General features: G+C 38.8%; 2 protein-coding genes across 7 annotated transcripts in view; one reads left to right on the forward strand and one right to left on the reverse strand.

Annotated features, from left to right (window-relative positions):
• Positions 1-3,958, reverse strand: part of TMED8 (transmembrane p24 trafficking protein family member 8) — a 50,042-nt gene extending 46,084 nt beyond the window's left edge. For 5 of the 6 annotated variants that reach the window (XR_014021552.1, XM_081290628.1, XM_081290624.1 and 2 more), the window contains exon 1: positions 3,348-3,958. Coding sequence is in view for 5 of the 6 variants with exons in the window: in XM_081290628.1 (XP_081146754.1) it covers positions 3,348-3,831 (484 nt within the window). In the remaining variant the exon portion in view is untranslated. The remainder of the gene's footprint in view (positions 1-3,347) is intronic. The other variant, XM_081290627.1, reaches the window with a different exon arrangement.
• Positions 3,843-14,872, forward strand: SAMD15 (sterile alpha motif domain containing 15; the record flags this gene model as incomplete). The annotated part of the gene is made up of 4 exons (XM_081290620.1): positions 3,843-5,675; positions 7,158-7,256; positions 13,522-14,644; positions 14,843-14,872. The coding sequence occupies 3 exons, from the start codon at positions 3,843-3,845 to the stop codon at positions 13,783-13,785; spliced, it is 2,196 nt and encodes a 731-aa protein (XP_081146746.1). The 3' UTR covers positions 13,786-14,644; positions 14,843-14,872.
• Between the last annotated feature and the right edge of the window lie 1,809 nt (positions 14,873-16,681).

The following is a 16,681-nucleotide window of genomic DNA, read 5'->3' on the forward strand; positions in this document are numbered from 1 at the left end:
CAGATTACATACCTTCTTTCAAGGAGATGGCTTAGGAAACTAGTACATGAAGAACTTTAATTAAAGACACCCAATCATATAACATAACTGTACATTTTTTTAACTATGGAATTCTCATCTCCCCAAACTAAAAATACCTTGAGGGTAAAAATTATATTTTTTCCTGAAATGCCAATACTCGGTGGACAACAAAAAGAAACAACTGCAAATTTCAACATCACAGGTGGCAATTTCATATAGTCAGTAAAAATTCTAAAGCTAACTTGGATAAGTTAAGTTACCCTCCCTCGTGTATACTTTGTTCCTCTATAAAATGGTAAGAAAATGATGGTTGAAAGAATTAAATCAGATAGTAACAAGTAACTCTTTTTCTGTATTCTGGCACAGAGTAAGCATTCAATATATATAAGCCATCATTCCTATTATTAGCAATAAATCTTACCTCAAAAGGAAGAGCTTAACCTGGACTGCAATAATAAATCCCTACATGACGTAAACAGGAATCAACTGTAACATTACTTTCTGAGGAAAAGCAGAAAGTAAAAGCATTTCTACCAATGCCCTTGAAGGAAGACATGAACGCAAGAACCAGTCAGGGGAGGGAGGAACCATACTCAAAAACAAATCCACCATCTTCAAATATATACTTAAGATCTTTCTATTTAAAATGTGAGTTGGGCTGAGGGTGTAGCTCAGGGGTAGAGCATTTGTCTAGCATGTGGGAAGGCCTGTGGGTTCTATCCCCAGCACCATAAAAAATAAAATGCTTGGATATGATTGTCCTAAACACATGAGAACCTAAAAGAAAAGTTATAACATGTTCAATTTGTAAATACTGGCGCACACACACAGGGGTGTTTATGAGACATACACTTTTTTTTCAGTGCTGGGGATTGAACCCAGTGGCTCTATTACTGAGCTACATCCCCCCACCAAAGGCACAGACAGAGGTTTATTTAGAAAAGTAGATACTTATCCAAGGGGTAAGAGGTATAATCTCAAGAGAGAGAGATAGATCCCTTTGGGGTAAAGCAAGGAAAACATATTCAAGAGAGAATGAAAGCTATCTCCAAAGGGAGATACAATCCCCAGCTCTTTTTGAGACACAGTCTCACTAAGTTCCCCATGCTGGCCTTGAATTTGGCATCCTCCTACCTCAGCCTCCCCAATCACTGGGATTACAGAAATTTGACCATGCCCAGAAAGACATAGCCTTTATAGGTGCTTGTTTACTTAATATTTCTTTTAGAAATTAGCTTAGAATTTCTTCCCCAGCCCCCCATGGGAGGAATAGACAAACTTTAGATATGGCAAAGGGGAGTGAGGGGAAGGGAGGAGGCATGGGGGTAGGAAAGAGGGTGCAATGAGATGGACATCATTACCCTAAGTACATGTATGAAGACACAAATGGTATGACTCTACTTTGTGTATAACTAGAGACATGAAAAATTGTGCCTATATGTGTAATATGAATTGAAATGCATTCTGCTCTCATACATAACAAATCAGAATAAATAAAATTTTAAAAAAGAAATAAAATTTTCAAGGAAATTTTTTAAAATTACTGAAAAAAAAAATAATTTCTTCCCCTCACTCCCCAGCACTGGGGAATGAAAAACAGGGCCTCATACTGCTGGGCAAGTGCTCTACCAACATGTGACAACCCCACCCCTGCTTAGAATTTCTATTGCTTTAATACTAAATATATACCACTAATTTTTAATTTAACATAAAGCACAAAAAGTTCAAAATTTTAAAAGGCAAAAATTGTTAGATGTTTTATCTGTTGTTGCTGTTGCTGTTGTTTGGGGAGGGGGTTTCTACCTCAGATTGAACCCAGGGCACTTAACCACTGAGCTACATCCCCAGCCATTTTTTTTTTTTTTTTTTGTATTTTTATTTAGAGACAGGGCCTAGTTAAGTCTCTGAGGCTGGCTTTGAACTTGTGATCCTCCTGCCTCAGCCTCCCAAGCCGCTGGGATTACAGGCATGCACCACCACCATCCTGGCTGTTAGATGTTTAAAATTAAAAAAAAAAAAAAAAAAAAAAAAGGTCATGCAAAAAAAAAGTTGGGTGGTTCACAGGTATGGGTGCATGTGTTTGGGTGAAGTAACATTATGAGATGGGAGACATCTGGGTTGTGTACAAGTAGGAAAGCCACCACCATTTAAAAGAGATACATTCAGGAATATCTCCTCCGGCAGCACTGAGAGTTTAGCTGAGCAAAAACGGGCTTTAGTCTCATAATGGATAACGGAATGTAGTGGGTACCTTGGGCTTCATATTAAGTGTGTTAGACTCAAGGCCTCATACAATCCTCCCAAGGATCCTATAAGGCAAACACTATCAGTACCCACATCTTTCAGAGAATGAAAGTGAGAAAGAGAAGTTAAGGGACTTGCCCAAGTTTACTTAAGGAGGGAGGAACTATACTCCAATCTAGGCTCCACAGATGTGCCTCAACCACTGTACTTCATGGTGTCACTTTAACTTCAAGCCTGGAAAATGATTTATTTACTGCTTGGCGCGCCCAGTTCTCTCCCCTTTCCCCTTCTGTATTTCAGAGACCATCCATCCTTTTAGATGCATTTGGTGTGGTGATCCCCAGACTGAAAGGTAAAGGTGGAATACGTTGTCCCTTTCATCTTTGCACAGTGAAGTAACCCAAACGGAGCAACTTGCTTGGGTGGAAATGGACAGTCCTGAACGAGAGCATGAGAGTCTTGGGGAATGGGGGAGATCGCCAAAATTCCTACTGCAGCCTGTGTGCGGCCTTTGCTTTGACTACACAGTGTTCTTTGCAGACCTCAGCGCCTACCTGTTCGGTCCCGCTCCCGCCCGAGGGAAGGAGGGGGCGGCGGCGAGGGCACGGATGGACCCGGGGCCTGAGTGCACCTAGGCGAGCGCGAAAGCGACGCTGCCAACCCGGATGAGGGAGAAGCGCGTGGAAAGACAGGGGCAGGGGACAGACCTGGGGTCGGCTGAGGAGACAGAAGCGGGAGGCGGCAGCCCAGGTGCGTGGGCCCACGGAGACGCTAGCGAACCCCGGCCGCAGCTCGAGGGGCGCCAGTAGAGCAACCCTGTCACTGCCACCTGGGCTGGTCTGAAAGGAAGCGCGGCAGGAACCGAGGCATTTCGAAACGGAGAACAAAATAACCTCGAGCGCCCTCGGGGCCCGGGTGGCTGCGGCGGCGGGGACAAGGTCGCGCCTCAGGGGGAGCGGGCCCCGCGCGCGAAGGGGCTGCGGAGGTGGGTCCGCGCGGCCCGGGACGCCGCAGAGGCTCGCGCCGAAATGCGGGGCCCGGGGCGGGCGGCACCCACCCGCCAGCGCCCTGGCAATGCGTACCTGCGGCGGCCGCCAGGCTCCCCTCCACTCCGGAGCTGTCCCCGACGCCGCCCGCCGACCCTCGGCGGGCTGCGGGGCTCCAGAAGCCCGGCCCCTCAGCCGCCTGCCAGTCCGACATCTGCAGCCCGCGACCGGAGCGTCTCCGCCACCAGCCGCCGGCGGCTCCGGAAACAGCCGAAGGCCGCGCGAGCGCGGCGGCTGCGAGCCGAGAAGAGCCGAGGGAGCCTGGGGCCGGAAGAAGCGGCGCCGCTACCGCGGAAGAGCGCACCAGCCCCGATGCGGCCCGAGGAGTCTGGCCCGCGGAGGCTGGCGACGCGGACGCGAGGAGGACTACTGGCTGCCTTTGATCGCCAATTTTTAAAATCTGGGATCGGTTAGAATCATCAAAACGTGAGGAAGATTCAGGAAGACACTGCCGGAAATCGTAGTATCCATAGAGACGCTGTCGGAAGTTGAGGTTGCTAGGAGGCCTAGGCGCGTCCATTGAACTGCGTAATGGAGAAAGTCCCAGAAGATTATGATTCTAGTCCTGATGAAAATGAGAAGTCAGAGCCTGAGAGGCCTGAACTTCGTAAATTGTCTGAAAATGCCGAACCAGACACCAAGACAGAGGCAGGCTACGAACTATCCCCAGAAAATGACCAAGTGCCACCGCCACTAGAAACTGAGAAAGAGGAAGAGTCAGAGATTGCAAAGAATGTGCAGCCAAAACCAACCTGGACGTCTGAGGAAGAAATTCCTAAGGAGATCGAGGTAGAACCATCTAGCCAGACTGATTTAGGGATTCCTCAAGTGTTAAAGTCAGAGTCATTGGGAGAGATGGGAGACGAGTTTTACAAGTATTTGGAGGCACCAGATCTAGAGCCACAAGAAGACGCTAAACCAGATGTTACAGAGGATGTACTCACAGAATCAGCTTCAGAAATAGATATACAGTTACCAGCGGAAACCAAGTCTGAGGTTCCGGGGACCACAATCAATATGACAGGATTAGAGTTACTAAAGGAGTCTGAACAGGAGGTTCCAGAGGAATCACTTAGAGAGCAGAAGAAGGAAACAGATCTAGAACCTCCAGAGCAGTCCAAACTAGATTTTTCAAATGAGAAACCAAAGAAATCAGTTGAAGAGACAGATCTACAGCCAACAAAGATGACCAAACCAGAGATTCCAGAGGAGACACAAAGAAAGTCAACTGAGCAGACTAAACCAGAGTTTCCAGACCAGAAATCAAGAAAGTCTACTGAGGAAGCAGATCTAAAACCTCCAGAAGAGACTAAACTAGAGGTTCCAGAAGAGATGCAACAAATGTCAACTGAGGAGAAAGTTCCAGAGCGACTAGACGAGGTCAAATCTGAGCTTCCTGAGGAAGAATTAAGAAAAACAAATAATGAAACAAATCTAAAGCCATCAGAAAAGACTACATCACAAGTTCCTAAGGAAACAAAAAGAAAGTCAACTGAGGAAAAGATTCCAGAGACAGCAGAAGAGACTGGTCTAATACTACAACATGAGGTCAAACCAAATGTTCAAGAGGAGACACAAAAACAGTCAATTCGGGAAAAAGTTCTAGAACTATCAAAGAATTCCAAACCAACAGATCATAAAGAGAAGCGGAGAAAATCAAGCAAGAATATAGGACTTGCTCCATCAGAGAAGTCTGAATCATGGGAAACACCAAGGGAGTCAACTGAGGAGAAAGGTCTAGAGCCACCAGAGCAGTCTAAATCAAAGTTTCCAAAGAAGGAACCAAGAAAATCAATTGAGGAAACAGGCCAAATGCCACCAAAGAAGACCAAACCTAAAGTTCAAGACAAGACACAAATGGAGCCAACTGAGGAGGAAAATCTAAAGTTACCAGATGAAATCAAACCAACAGAGAAACATACAGAATTATTCAAGGAAGAAGAGCCAGCACCAATCAAATCTAAGTATTCTATGGATAAGGATCAGCTAGAATACCCCAAGTTTCAAACCATAAAAGTGTCAGTAGAAGAAACTGACACAACTTTTAAAAAAGACTATGCATCTAGCCCTCTCACACAAAGTGAAATGGAATCAACTAGTACAAATTATGAGTATCTCTCAAAACTCCCAAAACTGCTTCATCTTGTTGATATCTTAGACCTCTCAGAGACTCAGACAGGCTTAAGAAAGGCCTTCAGTGAAAAGAAAATTACAGATTCAGGCCAAGAATTGAAAGAAACAGCACCTAAAGATAAAACATCCCAGCCAAAAGAAAAGGAAACTGCATTACAATTTGAATATCTTAAATGGAGCCCAGAGAAAGTTGCAGAATGGATTAGCCAGCTAGGCTTCCCTCAATACAAGGTAACAAAAATAACACTTTTAAAAATCATATGCTCTTATCCTACCTCATACTTCCTCTACCCTGACCTGAGGTCTTTCCTCTTCTTCACTAGGAGTACAGAAAAGTCCTGGACTCTGGGGAAGGTAATCTGAAGTGTGCGTGTGTGTGTGTGTGTGTGTGTGTGTGTGTGTGTGTGTGTTTCTGAGGATCAAACCCAGGGCCTTTCATGTGCTAAGCACACTACCACTGAGCTCCACCCTTGCCACTGATATATATTTGTATTTTAGGAGAGGAAGGGAGGGCCATGTTTGTTTTTTCAAAAGTTAGGTGCTGTGGCATGCGCCTGTAGTCCTCACACTTGGGAGGCTGACATAGAAACATCACTTGAGTCGAAGAGTTCAAGACCAGCTTGGGCAACAACATAATAAGGGTCCATCTTAAAAACATGAATAAGCCAGTCGCAGCAGCTCATGCCTATAATCCCAGGGACTTGGGAGGCTTAGGCAGGAGGATCACAAGTTTGAGGCCATCTGGGCAACTTAGCATGACCCTATCTCAAAATTAAAAAGGGGGTAATGATATAATTTAGTGGGGGAGGACCTCTGAGTTCAATCCCAAGTACCTAGTATGTGTACCTCGTATACAAACAGTAATAATAATAATAATAATTAGTAATAAATTGTTTTTCCTCTTTATTCCAGTGATTATATTTCTCTGCAGTCTTTGAAAAAAGACCAAGAAATTTGCATAGGCCTCTTTTCATTAAAAAACAAAAACCTATATTTTAAAATAGATTTTGTCCAAGGTAGACTTTCTGGTACTTTGTCAAGTTGTTTTAGTGGCAACTCCCTTACCTTGAACTTTTACTGTTAAATTCTTGTGTATGCCCCAAATATGTCAAGTACCATGAGCACTTAAGAGTAGTGAGTTAGTCAATTAACCCAAAATAGCTTTATCAAAAACACAGTGTTAAGTCTCTTAATTTACTAATTCCAACTAAGATTTTAGGCTACCACAAAACATCACAAGATCTGAAATCTTTACCTCTTGTACTTAAAAATGTAATTGAAACCAGCTACTCAGGAGGCTTGAGGCAGGAGGATTGGAAGTTCAAGGCAACTTAGCTTGACTCTGTTTCAAAATAAAATTAAAAGGACTGGTGATATAGTTTGGTGGTGGAGCACTTGCCTAACATGTGCGAGGCCTTGGATTCCATCTCCAGTACTGGGAAAAAAAAAAAAAGGAAAGGAAAGGAGACCTGAAGAATCATTGGTTGTAGCATGCCCCACCCCCAAAAAAATTTAATTAGCCTGAAATTTTATCAAGAGCTTAAACAGAAAATATGTTGTACTATTAGATTACAAAATGAATTTAATTTTTTTCTCAGTATAGGGCTAGAGACTAACATGATTCCATTCTGTCCTTCATCCTTCTCTCCCTCCCTCCTTTTGCTTCCTCCTAGCTGCAGAACATTTTTAAGTGTTGTTCTTTTGTATTGACAGGAGTGTTTTACCACAAACTTCATTAGTGGCCGAAAACTCATCCATGTAAATTGCTCAAACCTCCCTCAGATGGGGATAACAGATTTTGAGGACATGAAGGTGAGTTGTATACAAAGTGTCCCTGAGGAGCACTGTACCAATGCTACCATGAATCCCAGACAAACCTCCTTTTCTTTTGATCCTATTTCTGACCATGGTGTCATTGTCCTCCCAGCCTCCCAGGCTCACAGTGATTGCTTCCTCTCTGTCCTTTGATCCCTACAAACATCCCAAGAACTGTCAGTTTCTCCTGTGGCATTTCAGCTGGCTGATTCTCTCCATCCCTGATTTTCAGGCCCTATTGCCTCATACCTTGTACACTGAAGTAGCCTGTCACTTTGAGCCTCTCTCCTTAGGCTCTTTGGATTCAAGGGATCTGTCTTTAGACCTTCAATGTCCAACCACTCATATATTATTTGGAAATCTTCTTTGGATCCCGTCTGTCTGTTTACCCCATAGTCCCAACTCCGTAGTTTAGGATTCAAGGCCCTCCACAAGTTTTCTCCAACCACATTCACTCCCTACCACTCCTCTAGTGAATCTTTGCTGAACCTGCCAGCCTCTCTCAGTTCACACTCCTGTCTGGTGCATGCCTCCCTCTGTGTCTTTGCTCAGATCCTCTTCTCCTGTTTTACTAATATGAATCTTAATCTTCCTTCAAGACCAATTTCTCATTCTCATCTCCCCAAGAAGTCTTTCCTGACCTTGCCATCCCATATAATCCCTCTTCTCAAACTCTTATAACACTTTGTCTCTGATACCCACTTAGCATTTATGTAACACCACATGTGTTTTGTCTGCTTTGCTGCCTTACTATTACCTTACATGGGCTGGGGCTCTATGGCAGAGCGCTTGCCTAGCATGTGTAAAAAAATAAACTAATAAAATAAAGGCATGCTGTTTATCTACCACTACAAAATTTTTAAAAAAAAATATTACCTTCCTTAGAGCTGGGGATATAGCTCAGTTGGTAGAGTGCTTGCCTTGCATGTACCAGGCTCTAGATTCAACCCCCAGCACCAAAATAAATAAATAAATAGATAAAGAAATATTACTTTCCATTTGTAGTGTTTACAATATATAAAGCATCACATACATAATCTTAATTGTAAACTTTGCACTAGCAGCCCCACCCCAACATAACAGGATTCACACTCTACAACCATGCCCATAAATGCTGTGATTGCCAAACATGGATAGTCTTCAGAATCCGAGATTTTTTAAAAAATATTCTTTTTAGTTGTAGTTGGACACAATACCTTTATTTATTTGTTTGTTTGTTTGTTTTTATATGGTGCTAAGGATTGAATCTTGCATGTGCTAGGCAAGCGCTCTACAGCAGAGCTACAATCCCAGCCCCATTTTTTTTTTTTTTTTTTTTTGGAAAGGTAGATTTCTAGGCTCCACCCTCCAGAGGTGTTAATTCATTAGGCCTGGTTCAGACTGTGGAATCAGTTTTCTAGGATCTTTCAGAACTTAGAACTATGTAATTCCATAAGATATATGGTTCCAAAAATAAGAAAATTACACTTATTACTATTCAAGTCCTTTTACTGGCACTGAGATATAAGAAAAAATTTTTTAATTATTAAACACAAGCCTTGAATTCTGCTAATAGCTATCCTTTGCCAAGTGGTTACTATGTGTTGGGCACCATACATATGTTATTTCACCTAATCCTCATTTTTCAGAAGAGAAAACTGAGGTGAAGCAATTTACAAGAGTTTATTCAGATGATAAGTTTAAGAGACAATATTCAAATCCATTCTATGTGACTCCCCAATCCATGTCCTATTCAAATCACTCCTGTATTGCCTCTCTAAATGAACACTCTTATAACCATGAAATTTCATGTACGAAATATGAGAAGGACTACTTATATATGGTATTTCCAACCATGCCCTCACATAGTTACCAAATACTGTCAGATAAAAATCTTACTATTTTTATGTTCAAAAATAATACAGCTATAATTATAAGATCTTATTTCTACCTGTAATGAATTTTCCTAAATAAGGAACAGAATTAACAAAAATAGAAATTTGTAATCCAAACTCCTAAAACACTTAAAGCTCTTTATCATGAGAGAGCTTTTTTTTTTCTTATAGTGCAGGGGATCAAACCCAGGGCCTTGTACAACAACCTGATCACTTGTTTAATGTGATGACAGCCAGGTTTCCTTACTCTAAAGTTACTGTGTTTCCCTCTGAGCAAGCATTCTACCTCTGAGCTCTATCTCCAGCCCTTTTTGTTTTATTTTGAGACAGGGTCTCACTGAATTGCCCAGGCTAGCCTTGAATATGCAATCCTCCTTCCTCAGCCTCCTTGTAGCTGACACCACCATGTCCATCTAAGAAAGCATTTTTAAGAGTCAAATTCATATTACTTAATATTCCAATCCCAAAAGTACAGTATCAATGTGCAATAATAAAAATCCTAAAATTCTTCTGGTCTTGTAAGCAAAGGAGAGGTCTTAAAAATCTTCTGAAATCTTCAAAAGTAAATGATGAACACCCTTATTTGTCCTTAGATCCCAAAAGTTTGAATAAGCAAACTTCATCATAATACTTGTTTTCAAAGTCACCAGACAAATTTGGCCTCTCCATGAGGTGACTAGAATAACATAAAGAGCAGTACATTCAGGGCTGGGTCTGGGGCTCAGTGATAGAGTGCTTTCTTCATATGTGTAAGGCACTGGGTTCGATACTCAACACCACATAAAAACAAATAAATAAAATAAAGATATTGTGTCCGTCTACAACTAAGAAAATATTTTTTTAAAAAGCCAGTACATTCAGAGGTATATTGCATAAACTTTGCTTGACAGTTAAATCCACATGAAAGAAGTAAATTCTACTCTAAGACAAGGGTGACTTCCTAGAGATCATTCATGCATTTAAGTATGCTGTAGTCACCTTTCTTACTTATAGAAGAAACAGTTTTTTGTTTTGCTGTGCCATGAACCCAAATCCAGGGCTTTGAGAGTGTTGGTAAGCTCTCTGCCACTGAGCTAAAACACCAACCTCTATAGAAAGCATTTTTAATCCCACTATTGTAATTATAGCAATCAATATATTCACAATTTACCTGATAACTCTTAAATAAGTCAGTTTTATTTATTCTAGGGACATGCCAGACAAAAGAGAATTACCCTTGCTTGTTTGTTTGTTTGTTTCTAAAAAAAAAATTCATTTTTCTTAGAAAATTTTTCTCAAAATACCTACTACTTACTGCATCAAGTAAACAAGAAATCTGATCAATATTTGGAGATAAACATAGATGAGTTGCTAATTCATTTTGTATGCATGATTTTGTATTCTAAAGTATAGCCTCATAAATTTCAGTCTCTCAGTAATTTTTCTGCATTTGGCCTTGTTATGAATTATTTAAGCAGCACAAATTCATACCATTGTCAGAAATTGAGATTTCTAAACAGACATGTTTCCTTTTTAAAAAAAAATATATTTTAATTTGTAAATAATTTCAATGTAACAGAACAGTTGCAAAGATAGTATAGAGAGTTCCTGTATACTTTAACCTTGCTTCCCCTAATGTTAACATCTTATGCAACTGTAGTGTATTTATTAAAACTAAGAATATAGCATTGACATAGTACTTTATTATTAAAAAACAGACTTTATTCATATTTCCACAGTTTTTCCACTGATGGATAATTTTATTTCTAGGATCTAGTCTGGGATATTACATTGGACTTAGCTGTCAAGTTTCCTTGGTCTTTTCTAATTCAATAGTTTGTTGATCTGTTTTTCATGAACTTGACACTTGAAGATCAGTGATAAGATATTATGTAAATTTCCTTCAATTTTAGTTTCTCTGATCTTTCCCATGATTAGACTAAAATTATGGATTTGGGGGAAGACTACCAAAGAAGTGATAAGCCCTTCTCATCATATCAGGGCTACATGATATCAACATGATTTATTACTGGAAACTTAACCTGATCACTTGTTTAATGTGGTGACAGCCAGATTTCCTTACTATAAAGTTACTGTGTTTCTCTTTTATATCTGCTCTTTAGAAGCAAGTTACTAATTCCAGCCCATATTTAAGGAGAGAAGAGTTAGGCTCCATCTTTTAGAGTGAGGAGTATCAAAAATTTATGAAAATACAGTGAAACTACCACATCGATAAATATATTGGAGAGGATAGTCTGAAGCTATGCAAACATCCGCTTTTCAGAGTTTTGCCTGCTAATCTTAGCATTCATCAATGTGTCTTGCCTGCTAAATTACTACTATGTTGTTTTAGTGATAATTTTCTATTTTCCTCCTTTCTTCAAGGTAGTTAGAATTATTCTGAAGTTCTTCACATTTAATTGTCCCTTTCCCCTCAGTTTTTATCTCTTCATTTACATTAGTTTGGATTAATGGACATTTATTCTTTGGGTTACAAGCCAATACTGTTATGTATTTTGTTGCTCAAATTATTCCATTTCCTTTTTTTTTTTTAAATTGGGAGCTCTTTTAAATTAGTTCCTGTGTCCTTTTGACATGCCCGATTAAAAAAAAAAAAAAGTATCTCCCTACTTTCTGGCACTACTATTAGCTTCAGGAACATCTTACATTTTCCTTGCTGCAGCCCTACAATCAACCATGTCTTGGCCCTGGTTGCTTTTATCAGAGAAGAATGTTTAGAAACTAAAATATGAGCACTAGTTGTGCTTGTTCCTACCAGAGTGTCATGCTTCTAGGTACTTTCAGTAGAAAGATCTTAGAAGTATATGTATACATACTAACCTCTGTGTACACAAATATCTATCTTATTTCTGTATCCATATATATATATAAGTATTATATAATACAATAAGTATTCATATTGATCTAACTCCAGTTCAACATAAAAAGATTTATTTTAGCCTTTTCTTATCTCCTTCCTACCTCCAAACCCACTTGTTTATTTGTAATTTATTTTCTGACAGTGAAAAACCTGATTTATCTATAAATATGTATTCTGTGAGAAATTTACCAAATAGAGTACAGTGTTTGTGTATAGTTTTGTCTTTAGTCTTACATTATCTAGACAAAGCACTATTTTCCAAAGTTAAAGTTATTTAGATTTTCTCCATTCTCCCCCACTCCTTGCAGGTAAATTATGTCTTAGTTTGTAATATAGTTAGATTTATTTGTCCACAGTCTATATGCCATCTTGGAGTTTACCCAAGGGATTTTGCATACACTAAAGTCATTGTTTGTCAAGTATAGTTCTATGGGTTTGACAAATGCATAGGGCCATGTATTCACCACCAGAAAACCATATACCCTAAAACTTCTCTGTATCCCCTTTGTATTTGGCCTATCCTTCTACCTCAAACCCTCAAAAACACTGATCTGTTTGTCCATATAATTGTGCCTTTTTAAAAATATCCCTAAATGGAACCAAATAATATATAGCCTTTGGATCTGGCTTTTTTCCCTTAGCACAATGCATTTCAGATTAATCTATGTTGTTACAGGAATCAACAAGCAAATTTTAAAGAGACTATACAACTGCATTATAATAGTGGTGGAGATGACTCATATTTGAACCATGACAATTACGTCTTTAGGTTTAAAGTAAATTATAGTTCCAATTAGGCAAATGTGCATATAAGGTAACCAAACAGTGCACAATAAATTGATAATGTTGAAGCAAAACTATTAATAGTTTGCAAATAAAAGCAAAAATAACAGCCTTTGAAACCATGACCAATAGAAAATATAGTGATGATATATTAATAATAGAATCTTCTTGAACATTATTGGCATTACAAATATTTGCTTAAAGTCATGTGAAATAGGTACTCTGCAGAGATGCCAAGCATTGAGTGTGTGTCATTATCATGAATGTGGAATTAAGACTCCTTAGAAAACTCTTAATAATGTTCATGACTACCTATTTCTAATAATCCTTATTAATTTCAAGTATATTACTAGTAAGTTGCTTTAAGTCTTAGGCAAAAATAAAGTCTATTGCCTGTTATTTGTTCATCAGAACCAAAGAAAGAACTCATTTTTAGATAAATACATAGTCCATCAGAGAATCCTTATTGTCTATTGATGAACCTCAAACATACTTTTAGAATCACTGAATTGATGGTTAGATTGTATTTCCTAATTCCAAAGTGACACTTTCACACTTTATAACACTTTAATTAAGCATATACTCAATGCTTGACAATAAGTTTGTGAATGTTTTTTCATTTTTTAATTTTCCCACGGAAATCGCTTAAGAGATTAGCATTCAAGGGGCTAGGAAACTGCATAAAACTTTTATTTAATTGTATTTTCAAGTCAGTCTCATTAAAAATATTATCCTTGCATTTCAGGTGATTTCTCAGCATACACGGGAGCTACTGGGAATTGAAGAGCCATTATTCAGCCGCTCCATCAGGCTTCCCCCTCGGGACAACATTGGCCTATTTTTAGAGCAAAAAGGTCATACTGGGGTAAAATCTGACTCCTTGACCTTCTCTGAATTTGTCAAAACAAGAAGATTATGTGATTATGATCCAGAAATAACTGCCTCTGAAGAGAATAAGGCTGTTAACATTGTACGTAACTATAGAAGAAAGGTATTTCACTCACATTGAAAGATCAGACATAATTACTTAGGAGAAGAGGTGTGGCCTTTTTTATTTTTCTTCTCTTTTTTTTCATTAAGGATCAGAGTTAGAACTGCTGGCTCCATTCCTAGATCTTCTGTGATTCCCAGCACCTTCCCTTTATTTGTGTTTCAATTTAGCCCCTCCTTAAAACAAAGATAGCAATTCTTCTTGGATAATTGTAAGAATTCCTGATACATTCTAATAATACACCTGGGTAGTAGGAACATGCTGGAGGAACTATAACTAAAAATAAAATCTGCCAGCCCAGATAATCCTTCCCATGAATGTAGAAAAGAAGCCATTTTAATACTGAATAAGCATAGGCAAGCTGTCAAAGATATTGCAAAGTCAAAAATAACTCACTCTTTAAGACAGCAAGACAGATTATAATCTATTACATGCATGTTAATTATCCATATCTAATGGAAAAATAAAAATTCTCATATCTTGATCACAAATAGGAAGTTACTACTTGGAGCCAGGCCCCCAGGTTAACCTCCCACAGAGAAAGGAGATAGTTCACCACCGGTCTCAATACTCAGACATTTCAAAAAAGATGGCTCCAAGGCCTCCAAAAGAACTCTCCTGGAGTATAAAACTGGCAAGAGGGTTATTTACCTTTTTAAAAGATTTACATATATCTTCAAAACAAAGGATTTGCAATCATGTTTTCTAAAGGAAATACTTAGGAAAGATGATGGGGGAAGGTTCTCTTCCTATAGGCATCATAGAAAAAAAAGTAAGGTTTGTTTTTTGTTTTTTTAGATTTGTATATATTCTTCTAAAACAACATGATTTACAGAAGTACCACTGACTATGAACAGGGTTTGGGGTTTACTTCAAGGTTCTTTTTTTTTTTTTTTTTTTTTAAAGAGAGAGTGAGAGAGGAGAGAGAGAGAGAGAGAATTTTTAATATTTATTTTTTAGTTCTCGGCGGACACAACATCTTTGTTGGTATGTGGTGCTGAGGATCGAACCCGGGCCACACGCATGCCACACGAGCGCGCTACCGCCTGAGCCACATTTCCAGCCCCACTTCAAGGTTCTTATATGTGGGAACTTCTAGATCTTTATAAAATGAAATTCAAGCTAGAATCTACTTATGACTAGACTTCTCAAAAGAAATTATTAAATACTTCTTGCCTGAATGATTCCTGTTCCTTTCCAGTTTTTTTTATTAATTGCTCAAAACATTACAATGATCTTGACGTATCATATATTATACATTTGATTCAAATGGGGTATGAATTCTTATTTTTCCCACGTGTACAGATTGCATGATCACATTGGTTATACAGCCACGTTTATACATACTGCCATACTAGTGTCTGTTGTATTCTGCTTCCTTTCCAGTTTTATAGACATATCTGCTCTTTCTCTCCTGATCTCACTTCTTAATCCTAAGAACCACCAAAGTGCTAATACTATTCAGAAAGGCAATGATGTATTTTTTTATAGTTCCCTACATCTAAACAAATAGTAAAAGGAATATTTCTTTTTTTCCTACTGATATGAGAAACAGTGCCTCAAATTAACATGCATGCTAAACATTGATGTTTGATGATGAACCTAATTTTTCTCAAAATAAATTAAGAAGTTTTATCAGAAACCATTCTAGAACCATACCTTTGGATTTGCCTGACTCACAGGTATACAAAAAATAAAAGTAAGCAATTAAGACCAACGTGATTTTCATACATAGTAAATGGTTTTGCTAGAAGCACTTTAGCATTTGGGAAAAAGGAGTTCTGTTTAGCAATAGAATATGGTAGGTGAATCTTGATGATGTCACTGCTATTGTTTTCAACTCTGTCATAATTTACAAAATGTATTGACCTAATAAAAATCTATTTGGAAACTATTGATATTGAGCCATACCATAAGGTTTATATAAAAAGCTCTGCATTGGTTTACTCTTAAAGGAAAAATATTTGGAGAAGACTAAGTTGGCTTGCAGGGAGGAGTTGGAACAACGGGCATCATTGGCAGACTGCATAACAATGAATTGATTCCTGCAGAAATAAAATTGTTACTGTTCATTTTTGTCAAAAAATAAAAATAATTGACAAAATGTATTTGTAAAACATAAAGGAAATAAACAAATTTGCACCAAAGAAATAAGATCTCAGTTATTTTTAGCCATTTAATATAAATGTGAGGTCTTTTGTTTTTGTTTATTGGTATTGGGGATCAAACCCAGGCCTCACACATGTTAAGTAAGTGTTCTTCCACTGAGCTACATTCATAGCCCTGCCAGTTATTTTTAAAATGGTTTTATGGTTTAAAATGGTTCAAATAGAAACAATTTTAAATAAGATAGTATCAGAACAGTCAGATATAACTGAAATAAGCATGGATAAGTCATAATTTAAGATTGTTTACCAAGTTTTATCGCTTGAATGTGAAGTATCCTCTAAAAGCTCCTATGTTAATGCAGGAATATCCGAGGTGAAATGATCAGAGTATGGGAGCTGTGGCCTGATCAGTCCATCCTAGTTTGAATGGACTAGCTGGTTGTTAACTGTGGGTGGGGGGGGTGTGGTTGGAGGAGGTAGGTCACTGGGGGCATGCCCTAGAGAAGGATTCAGCTTCCCTGTGCCACTTGTCTCTGCTTCCTGGTTTCCATAAATGGAGTGACACTCCCCCACTATGCCCTTCCACCAAGATGATCTTTCTCACCTTGGGCCCAAAGCAATGGAGCCAGGCCACCATGGACTGAATCTCTGAAACTGTGAGCCAAAATAAATTTTTGCTCTTCTAAATTGTTCTTGTCAGGTATTTTGGTTGCAGCAATGAAAAGCTGACTACTACAGAAGCATTACTACTGAAGTGATAGGAAAAATCAAGTTGTTTGCCACCTATATACTATTACAGGAAAAGA

Source organism: Spermophilus citellus (genome assembly GCF_964194105.1).
Source record: "Spermophilus citellus genome assembly, chromosome: 4".
Lineage (NCBI taxonomy): Eukaryota > Metazoa > Chordata > Mammalia > Rodentia > Sciuridae > Spermophilus > Spermophilus citellus.